General features: G+C 44.3%; 1 protein-coding gene across 1 annotated transcript in view; it reads left to right on the forward strand.

Moving 5' to 3' along the window:
* The window catches only part of LOC119165528 (ATP-binding cassette sub-family C member 2), a 286,281-nt gene that overhangs the window by 102,880 nt on the left and 161,962 nt on the right, over nucleotides 1-21,439 (forward strand). Inside the window, exon 2 of the mRNA XM_037417681.2 lies at nucleotides 4,695-5,005. Within this exon, the coding sequence (XP_037273578.2) occupies nucleotides 4,695-5,005 (311 nt within the window). The remainder of the gene's footprint in view (nucleotides 1-4,694; nucleotides 5,006-21,439) is intronic.

Consider the following 21,439-nt stretch of genomic DNA (forward strand, 5'->3'; position numbering starts at 1 on the left):
ATTCCATGTGAACGAACCTCCGCAAAAACTGCAGGACCACAAAATGTATATCATGACGTTTAATGACATACGTTTCGTTAAATTCATGTTATGACTAGTCCAGCATGTTTTTAATACAGTTTTGTTATGCCATACTAAGTTTGGTATTGATAGCATTATCGAAACGGCCAGGAGATCTGAAAGTCATAAGCGCGTAGATCTATAGATAGATATGGTCAAAGTCGCTGAAGTTCACTGAGAGATGCTTCGCGTTTAAAAAACCAAAAACAAAATAGAGCATTGCTGATTGGTTCCAGCCACTATGCCACGGCAGTAGCGCAGCTGAAAATTCGGTCAGGAAGCGACTATCCAAAGCAGTCGCTTTGCGACCGTTAGCGATCATTCGCGACTTTTTGCGACGAGTCGCAAGTGGTCGCGTGACCGCTGCTAGTCGCCAGTCTTAACAAGGGAGGGCATCCACCAGCTTTTCTCTTACGTAACTCAAGCAGCATCACGTTCTCGCTGGGCAACTTTCAGCCCGAAGCCACTGACCTGGAATCCAGACTGCAAACTTGGTGCTCTCTTGAGAGAAATTGAAATGGGAATAGGGTTATCATTTGATTTCATTGCCAACAGAAGTGCGCTACTATAAATGTGAACAAAGTGTGGAGACCATTAGCGTAGCAAAAACATATTTTTCGTGTGAGAGTGGTGTGTGAGGGGGAAGATGATTTCGGTCGTCCTTCATAAACACTCGTACATGTGTTAGTATGCGTGTTCGTATGTCCTGTTTTGTGTTCCAAGTGTTACGCTGTAAACACGTTCCCGATGAATGCAAATGCACAACCGAAGAATACCTGGACTGCGTGGGGGTGCGAGGAGGGTGTTAAAAAGCTCTTCCTTCCGTCCTGGCTACGCCGCTGGTGATGACTCAGAGTCGAGCCATTCAGCCGTTAAAAATAATACAGCATACAATAATACATTATGCACACCATAAACGACCCTGTCGGCTCGGCTACAAGTTCCTAAGCCCCGCCGCGCTGGTCTAGTGGCTGAGGTACTCGGCCGCTGACCCGCAGGTCGCGGGTTCGAATCCCGGCTGCGGCGGCTGCGTTTCCGATGGAGGCGGAAATGTTGTAGGCCCGTGTGCTCAGATTTGGGCGCACGTTAAAAAACCCCAGGTGGTCGAAATTTCCGGAGCCCTCCACTACGGCGTCTCTCATAATCATATGGAGGTTTTGGGACGTTAAACCCCACAAATCATGATTACAAGTTCCTAACATATAGCTATTTCCTACTTTTGAAGTCAAATGAGAGGCTTTGTTTGTCAGAGAGCAGGGTTCTCTGCTGAAAGCCAGAAAAAAATGAAGCATTTGTATTACGATAGCGTTTGTGCTAATAGCCTGCTATAAGTCATTTGTATTGAATGTGAAAAAATACTTATATTAGGTGTATGAACACTTTTGGTATTTGCAAACTCACAAGGAAAGTATAATTTGAGCTTTAAAAGTCTAGAACTGCATGCCTAATCTGGAACTCACCACACTGACCCCATTCCTTGTAGCGCACTCCTGTTTACATTGAAAGGCAGATGATAACGCCATCCCCATTTCGAGTGCTTTGTAGAAACACAGAGTTTGCTGTCTTTATTTTAAGTCAGTGGCCTTGGGCTAAGCCTTGCCCTTGCGAGTGCGTCAGGCCGCTAGCGTTACATAGGCGAAAAGCTGGCAGAAATACATAACATCGAAAAACTTTCTGAAATACCCTTCATGAAATTCACCTACCTTAACTATTTACAGAGCTTTGAAACGAGATATTGTGCACATTGTTATTCTGACCTACAAAACGAGTTTTTTAAATGTGAAGCGTTTTTATCGAACTGTGGCGACTTATAGTCTATCTATCTATCTATCTATCTATCTATCTATCTATCTATCTATCTATCTATCTATCTATCTATCTATCTATCTATCTATCTATCTGTCTTATCTAGCCGCCTAGGACTTTTAGGTCTCCTGGCTGCTTGGATATTGATATCGATACCAAACTCGGTATGGTATGACATGGCCATATGAGGAACATAGTTGACTAGTTGAAAAATCATGACATAGATGTCATGAATATCATGATTAACTTTTTAGAGACCTGCAGCTCTTGCAGTGGTTTCGTTCACATGGCATGTTGCAAAACTGGTATGGTGTGGAATGATTGCATGACAAACATATGCGACAGACTCTAACACGAAAATCATTACATGTGTGTCATGTAACTACATGAATACATGCCATGCTCATGATGCGCTCACGGCCGTTTCGCTAGCGTCACATATACCAAATTTGGTATTACAGTACGTGAATGAATGACGTAGGTAAGTGAGTGCTGCAATCACGATAATGGTGTGATGCGTGTCATGTAACAACATGACTATATGGCACGCTCATGATGCGCTGACGGCCGTTTCGCTACCTTCACTTATACCAAATTTGGTATTACGGGAAGTGAATGGATGACGAAGGTATGATACTGGTGCAAACATGATAATAATGAGATGCGTGTCATGTACCGTCATGACTACATGCTACGCTCATGATGCGCTCGTGGCTAATTCGCTGGCTTTACATGTACCAAACTCGCTATACGTGAAGCGACCGGCCGACAGAGGTAAATGGCACATCCAAACATGATAGTCATTACATGCGTGTCATATAACAATAAGTCTGCATTCAGCACTAATGACGGGCTTGCGGTCGTTTCGCTAGCTTCATATATGCCACATTGGGCATTACGTGACGCCAATGGATGACGAAGGTATGTGACTGGTGGAAACGTGATAATCATGAAATGCATGTAATGTGAGAACATGAATATATGCTACAGTCAAGGCACCTATACGTTTCGACGTGACGCCGTGCGCATCGTCGCTGGCGTACATTTTGTCGCGTCACGCCGGCGTTGCCACGCCAGGCGCCGCTCTTGCCATAGACTCGCAGGCGCATGCCACGCTGCGTTGCTTTGACGCACGCACGTTTCAACGCGTCCGGCGTCCCTCCGTCACGAAAAAAGTGAGATGCAGCGTTGTGTAGGTAACGCATCGGCGCGAAATGCAGCATGTCTCGTATTGGGCTGGTTGCTGTCACGCAGCGCCGACGAACGCCAGTTGTGCCTGGCGTCAGTCTATAGAGTGCTCGTGTTTTGCTAACGTAGCGTCGTTGTTCCCAGCGTACGCGTCAACGCTACATTGGAGTATTTTTGGCCCTTCATGCTGCGCTCTTGTCCGCTTTTCTATATCCACATATACTAAATTTGGTGTTACGTGCCGTTAATAGATGACGAAGGTAAACGACACATCCAAACATAATAATCATGACCGAGAAGTCATGTACGGCATTATTTACTTTCACCTTGTAACGTTGTGTTGATTTTAAAGTGACATATCAATATTCCTCATAGGTGCTTCCCATAGTAATGATTGGCACTGTACGTGGGATCTGTCGATTTTTTTTTACGCTGGCTACGAACTTTTTCTACAAAAAAGTGATATTCGCGATATTTTTCAGACTCTGCGCCATAAATTCAGCGCCTAAACTATTTTATACAGGCTACCAGCGCACATTGTGATTGTGTGTTTTCTTGTTGCCATGTTCTCGGCAAAACTTTCGAACTTGGCAATTTTATTCAGTATTGCTCGTGCAAAAGCCCCCAAATAATTGATATACATCAGTAAGTCTATATTTTACAGTTAGATCGCTTCATTACGTTGCCGGAAATGCTGTTTTATTGAGTGCTTTCCAAAATTATCTTCTGAGAAAAATCGCTGTTGACGCCCTCTAAGCCAGTCGGCACCAATATTCACACTCTCATCAACTGGGAGGAACTTTTTTCGTGACGGCTGGGAAAACGCTCCGTAATTTATCGTAGAATGATCCTGCTGCGAAAACTGAAGGAATGAATTTGTTTTCCCACTGTCTCCATTTGCCCTACACAGCATTTCATTTTGCCTCGCAGGTTGGAGTAAGATGTAACATCTGGAGCACTTTTTTATTTATTAATAAATTTTTTGGAAAGGCGACAACATGGCACTATTCATGTAGCACATACATACTTTGTACCCAATGTAAAGTTTCAGCATTAATGAATATTTTAAGGTGTGAAAAAAGATTCAATATTTCGAAATTTCGTCGCTTTTGGCCCCACCCAGCCCTAAACAAACATATGATCCCTGTGGAGTTGACGCTAGGATGAGCGACACAGTGGTAGATCATCGGACGTGTTAATCGGTACGTAGGTTGGGATTGGGCCGGTGGAAAGTTATATTTTGGTCTACTTTGCTTTCTCCCCACTTACTTTACAATTTTTCTAATACTATTTCCTATAATTTATTTGGCTTTCTTGTCTGTTGGTTCTCATTATTATCGTGTCTAACAAATAAAACAAGCCCTTAAAGGGCTTGTTTATTATATATATATATATATTGCTTGTTTTATAATATATATATATATATATATATATATATATATATATATATATATATATATATATATATATATATATATTACAGTTTTGCCTCAGTCAAAAAGGAACACTTTAAGCCCTGTGCAAGACGTCCTTTACGGACATCTCGTGCTTTCTTTGCGTACGTGGACGTTCTTCAGGCCTAAACTGGTATTCTCGAGTGCTTTCTGTGCCTTACAACCCATTTCCTCTATTTATTCCAGTGGGTACACGCCTGGCTGGCAACGTGCTGCTATCGTTCGCAATGAACCGACTCTCGAGGGTGCTGCACCATGACATGCTGGAGCACGTGCTCTTCAGCCCCGTTTCGTTCTTCGACGCCACTCCACGAGGAAGGATCCTGAACCGCTTCACCGCTGATCTTAACGACGTTGACATACGCATGGCAGTGCTGGGCCGCCAGACGATACAGAACAGCCTCGTCGCTCTCTCACGACTCGCAGTCATCGGCACCGAGAGCATAGCGGTCATTGTCGTTGGCCTCGTCGTGCTCGTAATTTTTGCCGTTGGTTTGGTGAGTTTTGTGTTGTGCTGTCTGAAACCGTTGCGGGAGCTCTGTTGGTATATCGAAAACAGCCCTGTACCAGGCGCCACAACAAAGAGAGCATTCTGAGTCAAAACTGCTTGAGGATATATAACATGTGATACTCTGCACCACTTTGTGCCATATTTCAAATATTTCCGATGGTAACGTGTTGAATTACTGCTTGCAAGTTACCACTATACCACTACGACGGGAAGCCATAGATGAACCACATCTCGGGATTAGTTAAAAATATATGCTTCTGTGTGAGCCACCCAAATGTATAGCCGCCCCCCCCCTCCCTTTAAGACGATAAAATAATAAAAACAGCTAGAACTTTCCGAAATAGTCGCCTCCGAGATTTCACGAAGCAGCAGGCTTACCGCTGCGTACGTTGTTCGGTGCGTTGTTTCGGGAGTGTGTGGATACTCCAAAGTGTTGTGGAAGAGGAAGAACTGTTTTGTGAGCGTCCTGATAAAGTGAGCTTGTCCAACAGGGATTAGGTATTGAGCAGTGAAATAAAACGTTGACATTAGTCACCAGCTTTATTTTTAGTTATCCGTGACCACAGTCGCAGCGAAGTAACAGTGTGTTAAAGCGTAGCTATAGGACACATTTGTGTATAACTTTCGCCCCAACAAAGCTTGGGGGAGGAAAGTGTGGCCTATGCACTAAAATACTCAGCACACATCCTTCTGAATGCCAATTTTGCTATGAAAGTCCTGCCAAATTCACAATTAGTTCATGACGAGGAGAGTTTAGAAACGGAGTGCTAAGTTGCCATTTTATCGGACACCAAGTTTTCACACAAAGGCTTGTGCTCTCCCTTCAGAGCTGGCAGTTGTTGCTGTTTGACATCACCAGCAAATTGTCTGCTATTATTTGAGAGCTGACGTGATCCAAGAACACCGTTTCCATTAGGGTAGAAAGACGAGTAATCACAAGCACCAAAACACAACTCTGGGCGGTCGCCTGAAGACTGCGTGTGCTCATGTGAAAGTTGCGAATAAAACCCAGGAGTATGTTTATCTTTTTCTATTTATTTATTAATTCAATATTGTGAGCATTCTCAAGCCTATACGGAGAGATCACACAAAGCAAATAGGACTTCATTCCTGAAACGTAAAAGAAAATGAAAATATGTGACACAATATAACCAGAACAACGATATATCAGTATAAGAGAGATAAAGAAATAATGCATTTGTGTTCCACTAAAAAACACAAAGTTACTATGACAAAATTATATGGTAACATAACTGACACACAAATTCAGGCTGTTAAGCACGTGTAGCAAAGTGTGAGTACATGCACGATACATCATTCCTGCTTTCAGTTGCCCATATATACCGCAGAACCTATTGCAATGCATTTAATTAATTTTTCAGCAGCAATAGAATTGACTCAAGTGTTTGAGCACTAACAACGTCATTTGGCAATTTGTTCTACATCTCTATACCTACAGAGAAAAGGAATATTGATTTCTGTTGCAACGTGACAGCAATAAGCGTATGCATTTCTTGTTGTTACCTTTGCTGGAGTGACGGTTCAGAGCTTCAAATTAATCGTCCTTATTCAGGTATACTAGGTTGCTTGAAAAAAGAAAAAGAAATTTCAGCCTAGATAATTGTTTTCGGCGAGCAAGTGTTGCGACACCTGCTTGCAAACGTAGCGCAGAAACGCTCTTCTTCCTGGCTTACTTGGAAAAATAGTTCTAAGAGCCCAGTTTTGAATTTTTTCTATGCGCATTAATCATGTTATTTTGGTGTGGGTTCAAAACTATTACTGCATATTCTATAGGACAGGTCTAATGAACATTTTGCACACGGTTTAAGTTGAGAAGAAGTGTAAGTGAGCTCACGCCTCAGAAATTCTGGTTGCTTAACTGATCGTGCAAAAATTTGTATAATGTGGACAACCCCCTTGACGTTGCTTTTGTGACTCCCATAATTTCTACAGTATTCACATTCTTCATGTCTGTCCTAGAGACGGTGTACTTAAAGTTAAGTGGTGTCTTTCTATGGCACATAGTAATGCAAAAGGTTTTATCTGTATTGATCTGTATACCAAGTTTTTCAAACGAATTCTCAATATTCTCTACTGATTTGTCAAGTTTTACTAAGTATTCTGTTGTGCTAGTGGGAGAGTATATGACGCAGTCATCTGCAAAGGGCCTTATTGTGTTGCCCTGTTCCATAGCAGTGTACAAATCATTGATGTAAATGAGGAAGAATCTTGGTCTTAGTACGGATACATAAGAAACACTAGAGAACACGTCGATGCGGTTGGATTTGGCATTGTTAGAAGAAACGCACTGGGTGCAATTAGAACTATAAGCAGCAATCTAATGATTGGACTATGTTTGAGTTAAGACCAAATAAATCAAGTTTTCGTATGAGTAACAAGTGCAGCTAGTGGTCTAGTGTCTTAGGAAAATCAATAAATATCGCATTTATTTGGTGTCTAGAAATAATGGCTGAAGCCATGAGTAACTTTTAAAAGTTGTGTAGTGGTTGAATGCTTCACATTGAAACCGTGTTGGTTCGGGTAAACCAGAAGAGTTTCCTCTAAATAGTTGTAAGTGCTATATTTATAATATGCTATAGTAGCTTGCAACATGGGCATATTAGTGACAAATAGCTGTAGGTGTTTATCAATTGTTTGTTCCCAGTTTTACGGATAGAAATTACTTTCGCACACAAGCAATAATCCGCAGGCACCGCTCTTTTTAACGATAGGAAAAATATGTGGTGTAGGAAAGGGGTAAGCTCAGTAGCATAACGCTTAAAGAGATGTAACTTAGAAGTGGGGCAGGTTGGGCTGGTGGGTATGGCATGAAGATAGTTACGGCGTGAGAACAAAACTTCTTGTCTCTGTGTCGTCGTTTTGTTCTCGCGCTATAACTATCGCCATTCCTAAAGAGAGCCTTAGAAATTTATTCCGAGCCTTGAAACTTTTCACATCGAGTTGAAGATGCAGCTTAAGTATGCGATACTCTGTTATTGTTAACTGGCATGTGACCTTCACTGTTAGACAAAGGTAAAAACTAAGGCTGCCTACGCGTGCAAACTGGCTGGAAGTAAAAGTTGAAAGCATCTGCAAAAATTCATGCGTCTTCAACAATACTACCCAATATTTCCATTTTAGTTTCTGAGCTATCTAGCTTGAATAAGTATTTCCAAAATTACGCTGTTGGTTTGTCATACACTCTGTCGGAGTGCTTGGAAAAAAGCTGTCTCTTGCCATCTTTATTTCGGTTTTTAAGAGTCGTGAAAGCTTATTGAGCAAGACGGATTAATTTTTGTGTTTTTCGAAGCGTTTGGTTTGTTCTGAAAAAACTTTATTCTGCGGAGTCGTGGTACTTTTTCTATGTGTATTACTTTTCTAGTAATCCACAGCATTTTACGCTTTGGTTTCTTTAGCTTAGTAGGTATAATGGTTCATTCAAAATGCACTATTCCAGATTTTAGTTTTTTTCATAGATCTACAATACCCGATGACGTGTTAAACAAATCACCGTGTATGATTCAGGGAAGTCTATAACACTTTAGCCGTTTCCTCCCTAATAACCATCAAGTGATATGCGCGTCATTGCATGCGATACGCGGTCACCCTTGTCATTATTTGTCAACATAATGAACTTGTGGTCGGAGGTTTCCTCTTTATTACCTATTTGTGGCGCTAGTGAGCCAGACACAAATGTAAGATCAAGAACAGAACATGCTGACCCATGAATGCGAGCTGTTTCCATCACCAGCTGTGTCAACAAGTAACTAACATAATTTAAAAAAGGTATACCTCAACCTTTAATAGCAGTATTTCCGGCGGAAAAAGTGTCCTAGTTTATTTTCAGCATATTGAAATCCCCAGTCAGTATCAGTTTCAGTCGCTCGCCCACACACAAGAAAGTTCTGTTGCTTTACAAGATATTCATGAGGGGCACCTGGACACCGGTATACACCACTAGTCAACACACGAACGTTAATAATAGAAAACTAACACCACACAGTTTTGTGGCCAGCGATGCCGCTGTCTTTAAAAAAAAAACAAGCTGCCTTTAATTGCGATGGCCACACCCCCGACACGACGATCCCGATATATACGAAGCAGCGCATAGGCGGGTGGCACTATCTGTAATTATGAATATAGGATTTTAACCACGTATTGTTAATGACCACCATATTGTCACATTGTAGCGTGAACAAAGGCAGAAACAACCTGCGACAGCGAAACCGCGTGTTTCAAAGTCAACTATACAGCTAAGGCCTTCTTCGTCATCCTTGTTCCAACATGCTGTCCCCTACCCGGTGTCTGCGAAGGACCTTCATCGCCGTTCTCTTCTACGTGTGTACACGTGCCACTTGCCCCTTCTTATAGTAGCATCACCCCAATGCTACATCCGAGCGACCGTTATGGGAAAACAAAGTCAATCACTGACGTATGGCTGAATGCGTACCAAATGTACTAGCTCAGACCGTTGCGGTTGATGCCTGGTGTAAGAGAGACTGTCGAGGACGACCTCGTAGGTGACGTCAATTACCTTTTTCAATACTCTGTACGGTCCAAAGTATTGCCTTAAGAGTTTCTCGGACAGTCCGCGTCTTCGTATGGGTGTCCAAACCCACACTCGGTCACCGGCGTCGTAGGTTACTGCTCTCCAGCGGGCATTGTAGCTACTTGCGTCGTAATTTACTGGCGAATTCTCAAGCGTGCGAGCTGTCCGGCTTCTTCCGCGCGTTTGGTATATATGTAGCGCTCGTGTCCTTGTCGTCCTATTCAAGTGGTAACATGGCATCTAGCATTGCCCGTACCTGCCGTCCGTGAACAAGGCTGAAAGGAGTCATGCGAGCCGTTTCTTGCTTTGCTGTATTGTACGCGAACGTAATATAGTGCAAGATCTCGCCCCAATTTGTATGTCGAACGTCCACGTACATCAACAGCATATCTTCAATTGTCTTGTTCAGGTGCTCTGTCAGTCCGTTTGTCTGTGGGTGGCAGGCAGTGTTCTTTCGATGACTCGTTCCACTTAACATCAAAACGTGCTCAAGAAGAGCCACCGTGAATGCAGGCCCGTGATCTGTTATCATGACGGATGGTGCACAATGTCGCAATACAACATTTTCTATGAGGAATTTGGCTACCTCCACTGCTGTGCTTCGATTGGATAGCTTTCGTTTCGGCGTACCGGGTAAGGCAATCTGTCGCGACGATAACCCAGTGGTCCCCTGTAGCAGACGTAGGACGCGGACCTAAGATATACATTCCGATCTGGTCGAATGCTGTACTTGGGACATAAAAACGTTGCAGCAGGCCGGCTGGTTTCGTCGGAGGAGACTTACGTCGCTGGCAGTCCAAACAAGTACGAATGTGTTGCTTCACGGCCGGGGTGAGCCTTGGCCAGTAATATCTTTGGTGCACTTTCACCAATGCGCGTCTGTAGCCTAAGTGACCAGAAGTGAAGTCGTTGTGACAAGCTTGAAGCACTTCAGTGCGCAAAGCTGCCGGGACGACAGGCAAGTAGGGAGATCCGATGGACGAAAAATTCTTTTCGTATAAAACGCTATTCCGAAAGGTGAACGACGACAATACTGGTGTAATAACTCTAGGTGCGCTCTGAGATCGCCCTTCCAAGTAATTAATCAAACCAAGCAACTCAGGGTCATCACGTTTTGTTGGACACTGATAGATATATCAAGGAGCTCAAGAATTGCTGTTTCATCCTCATCAGTTAGGGCAGCTGACTGTATTGGTGATTGGGACAGGCAATCGGCGTCCATATATCGCTTCCTCGACTTGTTTACGACCATTATCTCAAACTCTTTTAGCCTTAGGCTCCAACGTGCTAATCAGCCGGTGGGATCTTTTAGATAAGTTAACCAGCAAAGGGAGTGATGGTCACTAATAACTTTGAAGTGCCGGTCATACAAGTACGGGCGAAATTTCACTACTGCTTCTACCACGGCGAGGCATTCTTTCTCTGTTGTTGAATAGTTTACCCTTGCGCGTGTTAGCGTTCGGCTTGCGTAGGTGATCACTCTTTCTGTGTCCTCTTGCTGTTGCAGAAGCACTGCCCCCAGACCTACATTGCTAGCGTCTGTGTCAAGCATCGCCGGGGCTTCTTCGTCGAAGTCGGCAAGCACAGAGGGCGTTTAAAGACGTTGACGCAGGTCGTTAAAGGCAGCCTCCTGTTCTTCGTTCCACTCAAAGGCAACGTCGTCTCTTGTGAGACGAGTTATTGGTGACGCGATACGGGCGAAGTCTGCGATGAACTGGTGATCATAGGCATAAAAGCCCAGGAAGCGTCTGACAGCCTTCTTATTGGAGGGTACGGGGAACTGTGCGATGGCGAGAATTGGGGCGCACGCCGGCGTTGCTGACGACGTGCTGAGAAACTGAAGTTCGTGAATACAAAAATATCACTTTTCAGGTTTCATTGTTAGGCCCGCGGGCTGTATAGCACGTAAAAAACTTCCAGCCTTTTGAGATGCTCGTCAAAAGTGGCCGAAAACACTGCAACGTCGTCCAGATAGACTAGACAAGTCTTCCACTTCAATGAACGAAATTAACGTGTCCATAAGCCTTTCAAAAGTTGTGGGCGCGGAGCACAAACCAAAAGGCAAGACTTCAAATTCGTATAAACCATCAGGCGTCACAAAAAGCTATTTTCTCTCGATCATTTGGGTCTCCTTGATCTGCCAGTATCCACTCCCCAAGTTCATGGGAAAAAAAAACAGCGAGCGTGCCGAAGTCTGTCAAAGGAGTCTTGAATACGTGGGAGCGGGCACATATCTCTCTTGGTCGCCCGATTCAGCTGTCTTTTGTATACGTAAAAACTCAGAATTCCATCACCTGTAGTGATGCCCAGGGGCTCTGTAAAGATTGAATGACGTCATCTTCAAGCAATTTTGCGACTTGTTGTATGGCTTCACGTTCCTTTAGAGCTGCACGATAAGAATTCCGGTGAATAGGTCTCGCCATGTCCTCGGTGATTATTTGATGCTTTGTCAACGGTGTTCGACCAACTCGTGATGTCAGGGAAAAGCAGTTGCGAAATGCGGCTAGCAGTTGAAGAAGTCACTGTTGGCCGTCCTTTGACAGAGTGGTGCCAACCTCGAGAACTGGTTCTGGTTCGTGATGAAGCGCTTCATCCAATACCAACAAACATAAACTGCCTCGCATGCTTAGAATATTATCGTGCAAAGCGATAACTGTGGCCTTCAGAAGGTACCGGTGCTCAGCACTAAAGTTGGTCAGAAGAAATTCGTGCGTCCACCATTGAGATGGACGATACCTCGGGCGACAGAAATGCCATGGCTAAATAGCAGAGAGCCAATTTGGTCGGCAATGCCTTCGCCATCATACGTTTGGTGCCCTTCCACCAAAACAAAACTGCATGATCGTGGCGAGACCACCAAATCATCATCAATTATACGTAAAGTGTTACGTCTTGCGTCTGAACAGTCAACTAAACCAGGGCTGTTGCGGAACGTAATTGAACGGTCCGGGATGTTGATGAAGGCGCCATACTTCCTTAAGAAGTCCATCCCTATGACTAGGTACTTGCAACATGAAGTGAGGATGACGAACATCGCCATGAAAAAAGAGCCACCGATGTCGAGTCTTGCTGTACAGCTTCCGACAGCCAGTAACACTTGGCCGCCTGCTGTCCTCAGGCGAGGTCCCGTCCACGTAGTCTTTATTTTTTGAGGCGTACCGCAAGGTTTTCATTTATGATAGAAAAGTTGGCACCAGTGTCAACTAAGGCTGTTGCTTGCTGTCCGTCTACAAAAACGGTGAGATCTGTGGTCACTTTTTCGTTGGTGTTACAACTAGTCAGCTTTAAAGGGGTCCTGTTGTCAGAGTAACGGAGGCCTTTTTTCGTCGCCTTGATGGCCTGCAACCTCACCCCTGGAGGTCACCACCTTCGGTTTCCCCGGCGTGGACTCCGGACTTTCTTCTACTGACGTTGGCTGTAGTGCGGTAGTGCGATGAAGGCGACAATGCCGCAGACGGAGAGCGTGGTTGACGTCCCAAACCTGGCTGGTAATCAGGCACGCTGACGTCATTGTTGGCACGGTGGTTGTCAAAATGGCACCGAGACACAGTGGGTCCTTGAGAATCAGCGTCCTGGCGTGGTGCGTAGTCACGGTTGGCGCGTCGTTCTTGAGACCATTGCCGAAGAGGTCGAAACGTATCGACGTCGTGCCAGCAATGACGGGAAATGTGGCCCACACCTTGGCAGGTAAAAAAAGCGGACGCCTATCTACAGTACGCCAGGCGTCTGGTTCACGGAGCTGTGGACGCCGCAACGGCTCGTAATGTGGAAAATGTCGTGTCTCTTCATACAGCGGCATTTCGTACGGCAGCACGATGGCAGGGCGCCGCGGTGTCTGTTCTTGTGGTGGTGACCAAGAAACGGCTGCCTATGGCTGGCGGTAGGACGGCGCAACGGGCGGCGGCTGGCGAATCACGGCTGCGTAGCTCATGGGTCGCTGATCGTGAGTGTAGGATCAGCTGTTGAAAACGCTTGGTGTATTTCTTTGTGGATGACTTCAGCGACAGATGGCGTGGGTGGTTCGTTGACCAGAGCCCGCAGCTTCAGCAGCTCTTCGCGAACAACGTCTCGCATTAAATCGTGCAACGAGCTTTGATTATCAGATGTCGTAGCGGCGACTTCATTGTGTTCGCTGCTAGACAAGCTTCCGTATTGTCGGCATCGTAGACGAAGCCCCCGCTCGATAGCCGTAGCTTCGGTGATGAAGTCTGTTACAGTGCTTGGCGGGTTCCACAAAAGTCCGGGTAACAATTGCTTTTTGACGCCACGCATGAGGTAGCGTAAATTTTTTTCGTTGGTCATGTGCGGGTCAGCTTGACGTAAGAGGCGCTTCATGTCCTCAGCAAACATTGCGACCGTTTCATTGGGTTTCTGAACCCGTAGCTCGAGTAAATGCTGCGCATGGTCGCACCAGTCAACTCTGGAAAATGTGTCAATCATCCTATTTTAATGTCACTATATGTTGACAAACTGCCTTCTCTGTTGTCGTACCAAGTACGAGCGCTGTCGTCGAGATGAAAATTGGCGCGGGAGACCATTTGTTCAAGAGGCCACGGGTTGATGCTGGCCACATGTTAATAGTGATCAAGCCATTCTTTGACGTCTTCTTGTGCTCTACCACCAAAGTCACCAGGCACCAGCGGTGAAAAAAGGGTTACTTAAGATGGGGTTAGTGGACTACTGTCTCGTAGTAAATGTTGTGGACTGCCGGTGGCCATTGGTAGAAGTGAGCGGGATCGTTGTAAAGTGTTGCTGCGATGGGATGAACTCTGGAGGGAGGCCTTGCAAGCGACGGCTGAGGCGATGCACGGAAGTGTCGACAAGTGCGTCCGGGCTGAATGAACGGCTCCCCGTGGCAGTGTGAGAATCAGGCAGGGTCACGGGCCACCACCTTCACCAGTGTCGCGGTGTAGCGAGAATAAAAGACAGAAACAACTCGCAACAGTGAAACAGCGCGTTTCAGAATGTAGATGTAGACGTATATGTAGGTCCTGAACTCGTGGCTCACACCCACCCTGGGAGATTGTCCAAGAATCGAGTAGCTTAACAATAAAAACAAAACATTTGTATTTATTTAAATGCTGGCGCAAAGAAAATAACAGAAATATTGTTCTTTGTTAATTATCTTTGAGAAGAAATTCTGATGAAATAGTTCCTACTGACTGAGCAATAAACAATTTATATCAAATAAAAGTTGACTGAGAACCTTTTGGTATTGAGCCTATTAAGTAAATCTCTTAGACTGCACATGAAATCTTGCACGGCCGAGCACACTTCCTCGTTCCTGTGCACTAGGGCGTGTGTACCTGAGAATAGTAAATTTGACGTTGTGAAAGCTAAGCCAAGGATTCGAAAGGGTAATTCCAGTGATGCTTTTCTTAATGTTGAAAACTTTCTACAAGAGATGAAAAGGTGCTCCACAGTTTTCTCTTCTCAACCAAAAGTACAAAGTGGAGAGGGAGTCAAGCCTACTCTAAACAAATAAATAATAATTGGAGGAATACAACCGCGTAATCGAGTGATTACACCTTCTAGGCATTGGTTACGACATGAAGTTTTCCAGGGTGTCATTAGATGGTTGAAATCCAGAGATTTTTTAAAGATGAAATAGATAATTCTCGCATCATCATTTGCCTCTGAAATCTAGGGGCTATTATAAAGGCTGTTGTAGGGGTAAATTTTGTAGCTGGTTCATCTAACGCCGCTTTCGCTAGTGCATCAGCTGTTTCATTTAGATTTATGCCTCTATGCCCCGGCACCCATACTAATCGCACCTGGGTTATGGGATTCGGTACTTGGGAGTTGAATTCCCCTAATGCTTTCGAATCACTGGATTCCGTGGGCGCACTGCTGACCGACAAGAAGTCTGTTATGATTACGGCGGAATTCATTGATGTTTGCAGTTTTCGAATACTACGGCTAAAAATTCCTCAATAAAGATGGACGTGAAGTCTGAAATTAGGAGAAAAAAGACCAGTCTAGTACAGGGCAGAATATACCGATGCCACTCTTTTCATCTCGCTGTGAAGTGTCCATTGCAATGATGACACTTACATTCCTAGGAGGTAGTCCTGTAAAGTAGCTCTTGCAGGTGTTTACAGGTAATTACTCGGCAGGTGTTTGCAATATTAGAGAAAATGTCATCAAACTATAATTGTATAGAACTTGTCGAGCAAAAAATTGGCAGAACCTCTGTTTTTGCGCGGACAGTGGGTCGAGAAGAGACTGCACAAACTTTACATGGGGTGTGTGAACTCTAGGCCAACAATTAAAAACTAAACCAGGTTGAAAACAAAAACGATTTATTTACGCCTCAAAGAAAATTCAAATGCCCTTAAGTACGTTTGTACAGTCAATATTTTGAATCTGGTGAGAATTGAGGGAATTCTAGCTTCTATATATAAACGTTATTCCCTACAAATTTTGGTAGCCCTAAGCACATGCGCAGTGCCTGATTCTCTAGAAGAACAAGGGGACGTAGCTTATAGGCAGGTGTCACGGAGTATAAGACACAATCTAATTCGAGAATTGGCCTCACATACATGCGGTATATTGATAATAACATGGCTCGGTGCGTTCTTGATCGCCTGTTGCTTATCCTCCGTAATACACCGACTGCCCGAACACCCTTTGCCGCAATATATTCGATATGGTTTCGCCATTCCAGAGAGCTGTCGTATATCACTCCTAGATATTTGATAATTTGGACTTGGGGAATGGTATCAGTTTTGTATGAGAAAGATGTGTATACTGGGTCTTTTATCGGAAATACTAATAATGCAGACTTGTTCACGTTTAGAGATACATGAATAACGTCGAGCCAGTGCTCTATTTCAGACAAGTACATTTGGAGGTTTTGATAGAGAGCATTAGAGTGATGAGTTGACGAAAAAAACGCGATATCATCAGCATATACATACGCCTGGACATTCTCATTGCATGGGATTGAGCTTAAATGAATAATGAATAGAATCAACTGTACATTGAAGGCCTTCTTTTTTTTCAACCTCCTGTCCCGCTACCCGGAGTCTGCCAACACCTTCATCATCATTTTATTCTACGTATATACACGTGTCCCTTACCCCTCCTTAGAGGAGCAAGAAGCCGTTTGCTGTACAGTTGATTCTGAAACACGCTGTTTCACTGTCGCTAGTTGTTTCTGTCTTTTCTTCTCGCTACACCGTGACAATATCAGGTCCGTGCCAGAGCAACAGTTCTTCAAACTGCGCTGTTTTGTTTACGATACATCTTGCATTAAAACACAGAAGCGTAAGTGGCACTTTTTTGTTGTTGTCAAATTTGAGAAGTGCTTGCCTCTTTTTGCCATCGGCGCGAGCACGTTTCACAGCTACCATTTTATTTTCTATCTCTTTCCATGTAAAGCACTCTCTGTTGATTTTAGGTTCTTCGTAAACAAGTTTCAACTTATCTCCGTTACGGCGATTCAGCGCAGACGGCTGCGACAGCTTCCTCCCAGTTTCACGAACAGACCAAATAATCTTCTGATACATATATGGCTGTATATTTAAATATATAACAGTTTCGTAATACCAGCATTTTTTTCTGTAAATTCTTAGAAGCGCAGTACTACTAGTCGGTCACGGTTATGCTTCCTAGAACCGAGTAAATGTAGACGCTCAACAGGTTTTACATCGAGGCCCAACATTTTTGAAAATATCGTTCGCGTCACAAGTTGTTCCACCAATTCTGTTTTCTGTTCTGTTTTTAGGATGGTAGATAACAATATTGTTTCGGCGGCTTCTATTTTCAAGGTCTTCTATTTTGTTGTACATTTCTGTGAACTCAGTGCGCATGGCTGAGGCGGTTATTTCACAAATTTCTATTTTCTTCTAACTTGAGGCTTTCATGAATAAAAACAGTAATTACGTATATACCCGCTGTGTGATCATCGTTATATTGTATATTATATCCACATCTTTTGAGCAGGCTATATTCTCCTGAAGACAGATAGGTGGGCCGGATTTGCAATTACCATGGTTGTTCTTCTTGAGAAAGACTTCTAAAATTTTACACAAGACTTCATGGATCCGGGCATATCCTCTGTAGTAATATAACAATAAAACTAGGGTTTAATGTTACGAGACTACCATATAAATATGAGAGACGCCATAGTGAAGAGCTCCAGACATTTCGACCACTTGGTGTTATTTAACGTGAATGCAAATATGAGAACATGGGATTCAAGCATTTTCGCCTTCATCCAAAATGCGGCTGCCTCGGCCGGTATTTGATCGCGCGACCTGCGGTTCACCAGTCGCGTACCTTAGCCACTAGACTACCATGGAAGGTGTCCTGTGCATTCCTTCAGCATGTGTATTCGTCTTTTTGTGGTATTTTAAAATGATGCAGTGGGTATCTCGCCAAATCGCAAAAGAAAAGATTATGTTGTGCTGCACACTAAAAAAAGGGAAGCGAGAATAAAGGAACGGGCTCCATTCTTCCTTCGGTGCAGTGACTTCCCCCCTTTCGGGCGCTTTACCCGTCGTGCCCTCTCGCAGCAAGGACCAAACGAGCAAAGTTCCTCCTTCAGTGTTCAAGTTGCTCCTCAGTCACGGGGGTCTTGCGCGCGCGCATGCGCACGCTGAGCCTAGCCGGCCGCGGCCAGTCGCGAGCTATTGCTTTTGCCTAAGATTGATGCGAGCAAAGCGGGAGTGACGTTTTTTTTTTTTGTTTATAGGTGTAGAGTAAAAGCCTCTCTTTTTTTTTATCGCCAGGCACTCGCACGATGCTCCACACACCCCCGTATGCGTCTCGTGTTGTTTCATACTACGAATTTGTCACGAATAGAAGGAGCTCTGCTTCCCAAGCAGTCTCGCTTTATCGATTACCTTAGACTGTACAGAAGTAATGAATTTTTCGGTGTCGACATACTTGATAAGGCCACGCATTTTTAGTTTTGCACGGCACCAACAGCACTTATTAATTCAATGACGCGCATAAAAAGCATCACACTTAATTTTTCAATATTCTAGGAAACCTGATACCACTCTAAAGTCCATGCGTGAAAGCACGACCATATACAATTGACAGAGTTATACGTGCCACTACCGCCTTATGGATGTTCTTTGCAGTTCACCCCGATTTGAATACGGCCGCCGTGACTGCAAGTCGAACCTGCATCCTCCAGCATAGTCAAACGACACCCAATAAGACTATGCTACCACGGCAGGTGAAAGCACAATGGGAAACAGGCTGCGAAGTTTCACCGAGCATTTATTCGCCAAAGTAGATTACAATCATCAGAAACGTTTTAAGCATTATCATAACTAAACCTTTGTGAAACGTAAACCATTGACTTCTGTCAGTTAAACCAAATTCTTAATCACATGCGTTTTGTACTGTCCAAGCTAGCTCTGAGAGGTAAGACGGAATTATGCACGCGTGCAGTATGCATTTCTCGTCCATTCTTCTCCTTTGTCGAGAGAAACTCAACAAAAAATGCACTTGTAGTAACAGCTGTGCACAGCAGGTAAGTACCAACACTCACTCACCTTTGTGAAAAGAGTATTCCAAATCCAGAGTAATTACCACCACAGCCACAGCGCAAACAACAAAATTGTGGCGTGCTCTATGACTGCAAGTTGACAGGCGAGGCAAATCGCAAGAGGCATCCGAAGCAGAAAAGTATCTAGGTACACCATGCTATAACGTTATGATACATTTGCGCACTGCAGCGCTAGTTCCTCCACTCAAGTAATAGACCTGCCGTGACGCCAACAGCCACTGCCATCGCTCACGAAAAAATACCGTTGGATGCGAGGTCATCGCTTATTTCTCTCGCAAGACCCGCGTTGCAACGTACGTATACACTGCTAGGACGTTTGTTACCGCATCAAACACATTGTCATTGAAGGGCTAGTGGTGTACTGTATCCGTGGGTAACGGTCGCACTTGTGGTAAGCACGTATAAAGAATATAAGCAAACGTTAACACGAAACAACTGAACAAAATCGACGTCACCACAGAATGCCTACCACGACGAATACAAAGTCTGGTCTGCATTCTACGCCTTCTCCGAGTAGCAAGTGGAAGAATAAAAAAAGACGTGACCTCCGAAATGGCTAGCGCACGGCAAGCGTTTACATTCTCGGAGGCTTCAAGAAAAAACATAACTGTGGCAGTGGTCGAGAGATAGCGCAGCGTTCGGAATACCGTGGTTATTCCATGCACGGTTTAGGGTAATCGTTTTCGCAGTAACCAGATAAGCTCTAGTAATTATTCCGCTCATTATTGTGCAACGGTGAATAAAGCTCAGTGTGCCTAAGCATCAGATGCAACATATTTACGTGTGCGCATGCTATGGTATTGCCAGAAAACGTAAAAAAAGTGTACCAAATCTTACTTGTAACTTGTGCCACTAAGGTCAGTCGAAATTCATTGCTGCATAAGCTTGTGCGTTTTCGTAGTAGGGTGTCCTTGTGCGTTTTTGTAGTAGGGTGCACACACTTCGCGTTGTTAAACACGTCCAAGTGTGTGCCGCTGTGGAAAATGATTCATTGTGCTCCTGTTCATTGAGTTAACCCTATACGCGTACTATGTGTCCCTGTGTACATGTGTAGCTTTATGCATTGCATCAGCATATATTAGGCTTCAGGGATCAGTTAGTAATCCTGAATGGGTTGAGTCGTAAATTATCCGCAAGGGAACAGTGATGGTGGGTATGACAACGTACGTCACCGCAGGCAACGTTTTTTTCTAAGTATCGTTCAGTCCCTCCAGATGGCCCCAGCTACCACCTACTTTACGACTAGGACGCTCTGACACCTCTAGCCGCTTATATAACGTTGAACATCTATCTATCAAAGCTGCACTACTGAGTCGGAAACTGTGATCAAGTCTACGGTGTGGAAGCACATCTCGTGAACTGTGGCCCCGTAAACGCATGGATAACGTCGCTACACTATATGGACCTGCGAGAAATAAATACAGCAAGCCTAGCGTGCACTCTTCGGGGGAGGACTCTGCAGTGTCCGTGTCTTTCAGAGTGAACGTCACCTCACTAGCCGAACGAAACCTACTTGATTCGTCGCTCTCCTTCGCGATGTTTTCATCACTACAGGTTCGTCTGCTTGTTTTATAATCATTTCGTTCGATATCAAGCTCAGCTGGACCGTTGTTTGTAAGTTTCAGTGTTGTGTACTCCTTATCAGTCGAGAATTGATGCATTTGCTAAGCCTACTCACTTCGCTAACCTGGGGTAAGTCATGGTGATTTTCATAGGGAAAAACACGTTTCTCCGTGGATGAGAGAGCGACGTTTCTCTATTTAAAGACGGACAATGGGGACATTGCCGTTCCTCTCTAAATGTAGAGAACGTCACTCCATTTTTTAAGAGTGTGAGCACTTAGCAACTCTATACGTGCAGTAGGCATAGTTTGCAAGGGCCTATTCACCAGCGCACAGCTCATTTTTATGTTGGACTGTTTAGCGTTTGCAACCTGAAGCGATGATAGGCTAGCGATTGAGAGAGCGACAAAAACGTGGTCCCGTTGCCCTATTGTTTCTACACTCTCCAAGATGAATCATTCTAGCCTTTAGACATCTCATTCATTTTTTTCAATAAGTTCACATTGTAGGGACATGGCATGATTATAAACACAAGGGAAGGAAAATATAGGAAGAAAAAAAAACATGTCGTAATCCGAAGTAGAAACTACGGCGGAGGCGCACGTGATTCAAGTCTTTTGACGAGCGATAGTCAAAGAAATATAAAAAAACTGTTGGCGCGGTAGCTCGTGAATTTTGCCTTATGGCGATGGCCTAAGTGAGCTGACTAATGAAATTATGTGGTAGCGAAGTGTTCTATAACACTAGATGATTTGTTATATTGCGGAAAAGCGCGACGCGAGC

The sequence above is a fragment of the Rhipicephalus microplus genome, chromosome 9, assembly GCF_043290135.1.
Source record: "Rhipicephalus microplus isolate Deutch F79 chromosome 9, USDA_Rmic, whole genome shotgun sequence".
NCBI lineage: Eukaryota > Metazoa > Arthropoda > Arachnida > Ixodida > Ixodidae > Rhipicephalus > Rhipicephalus microplus.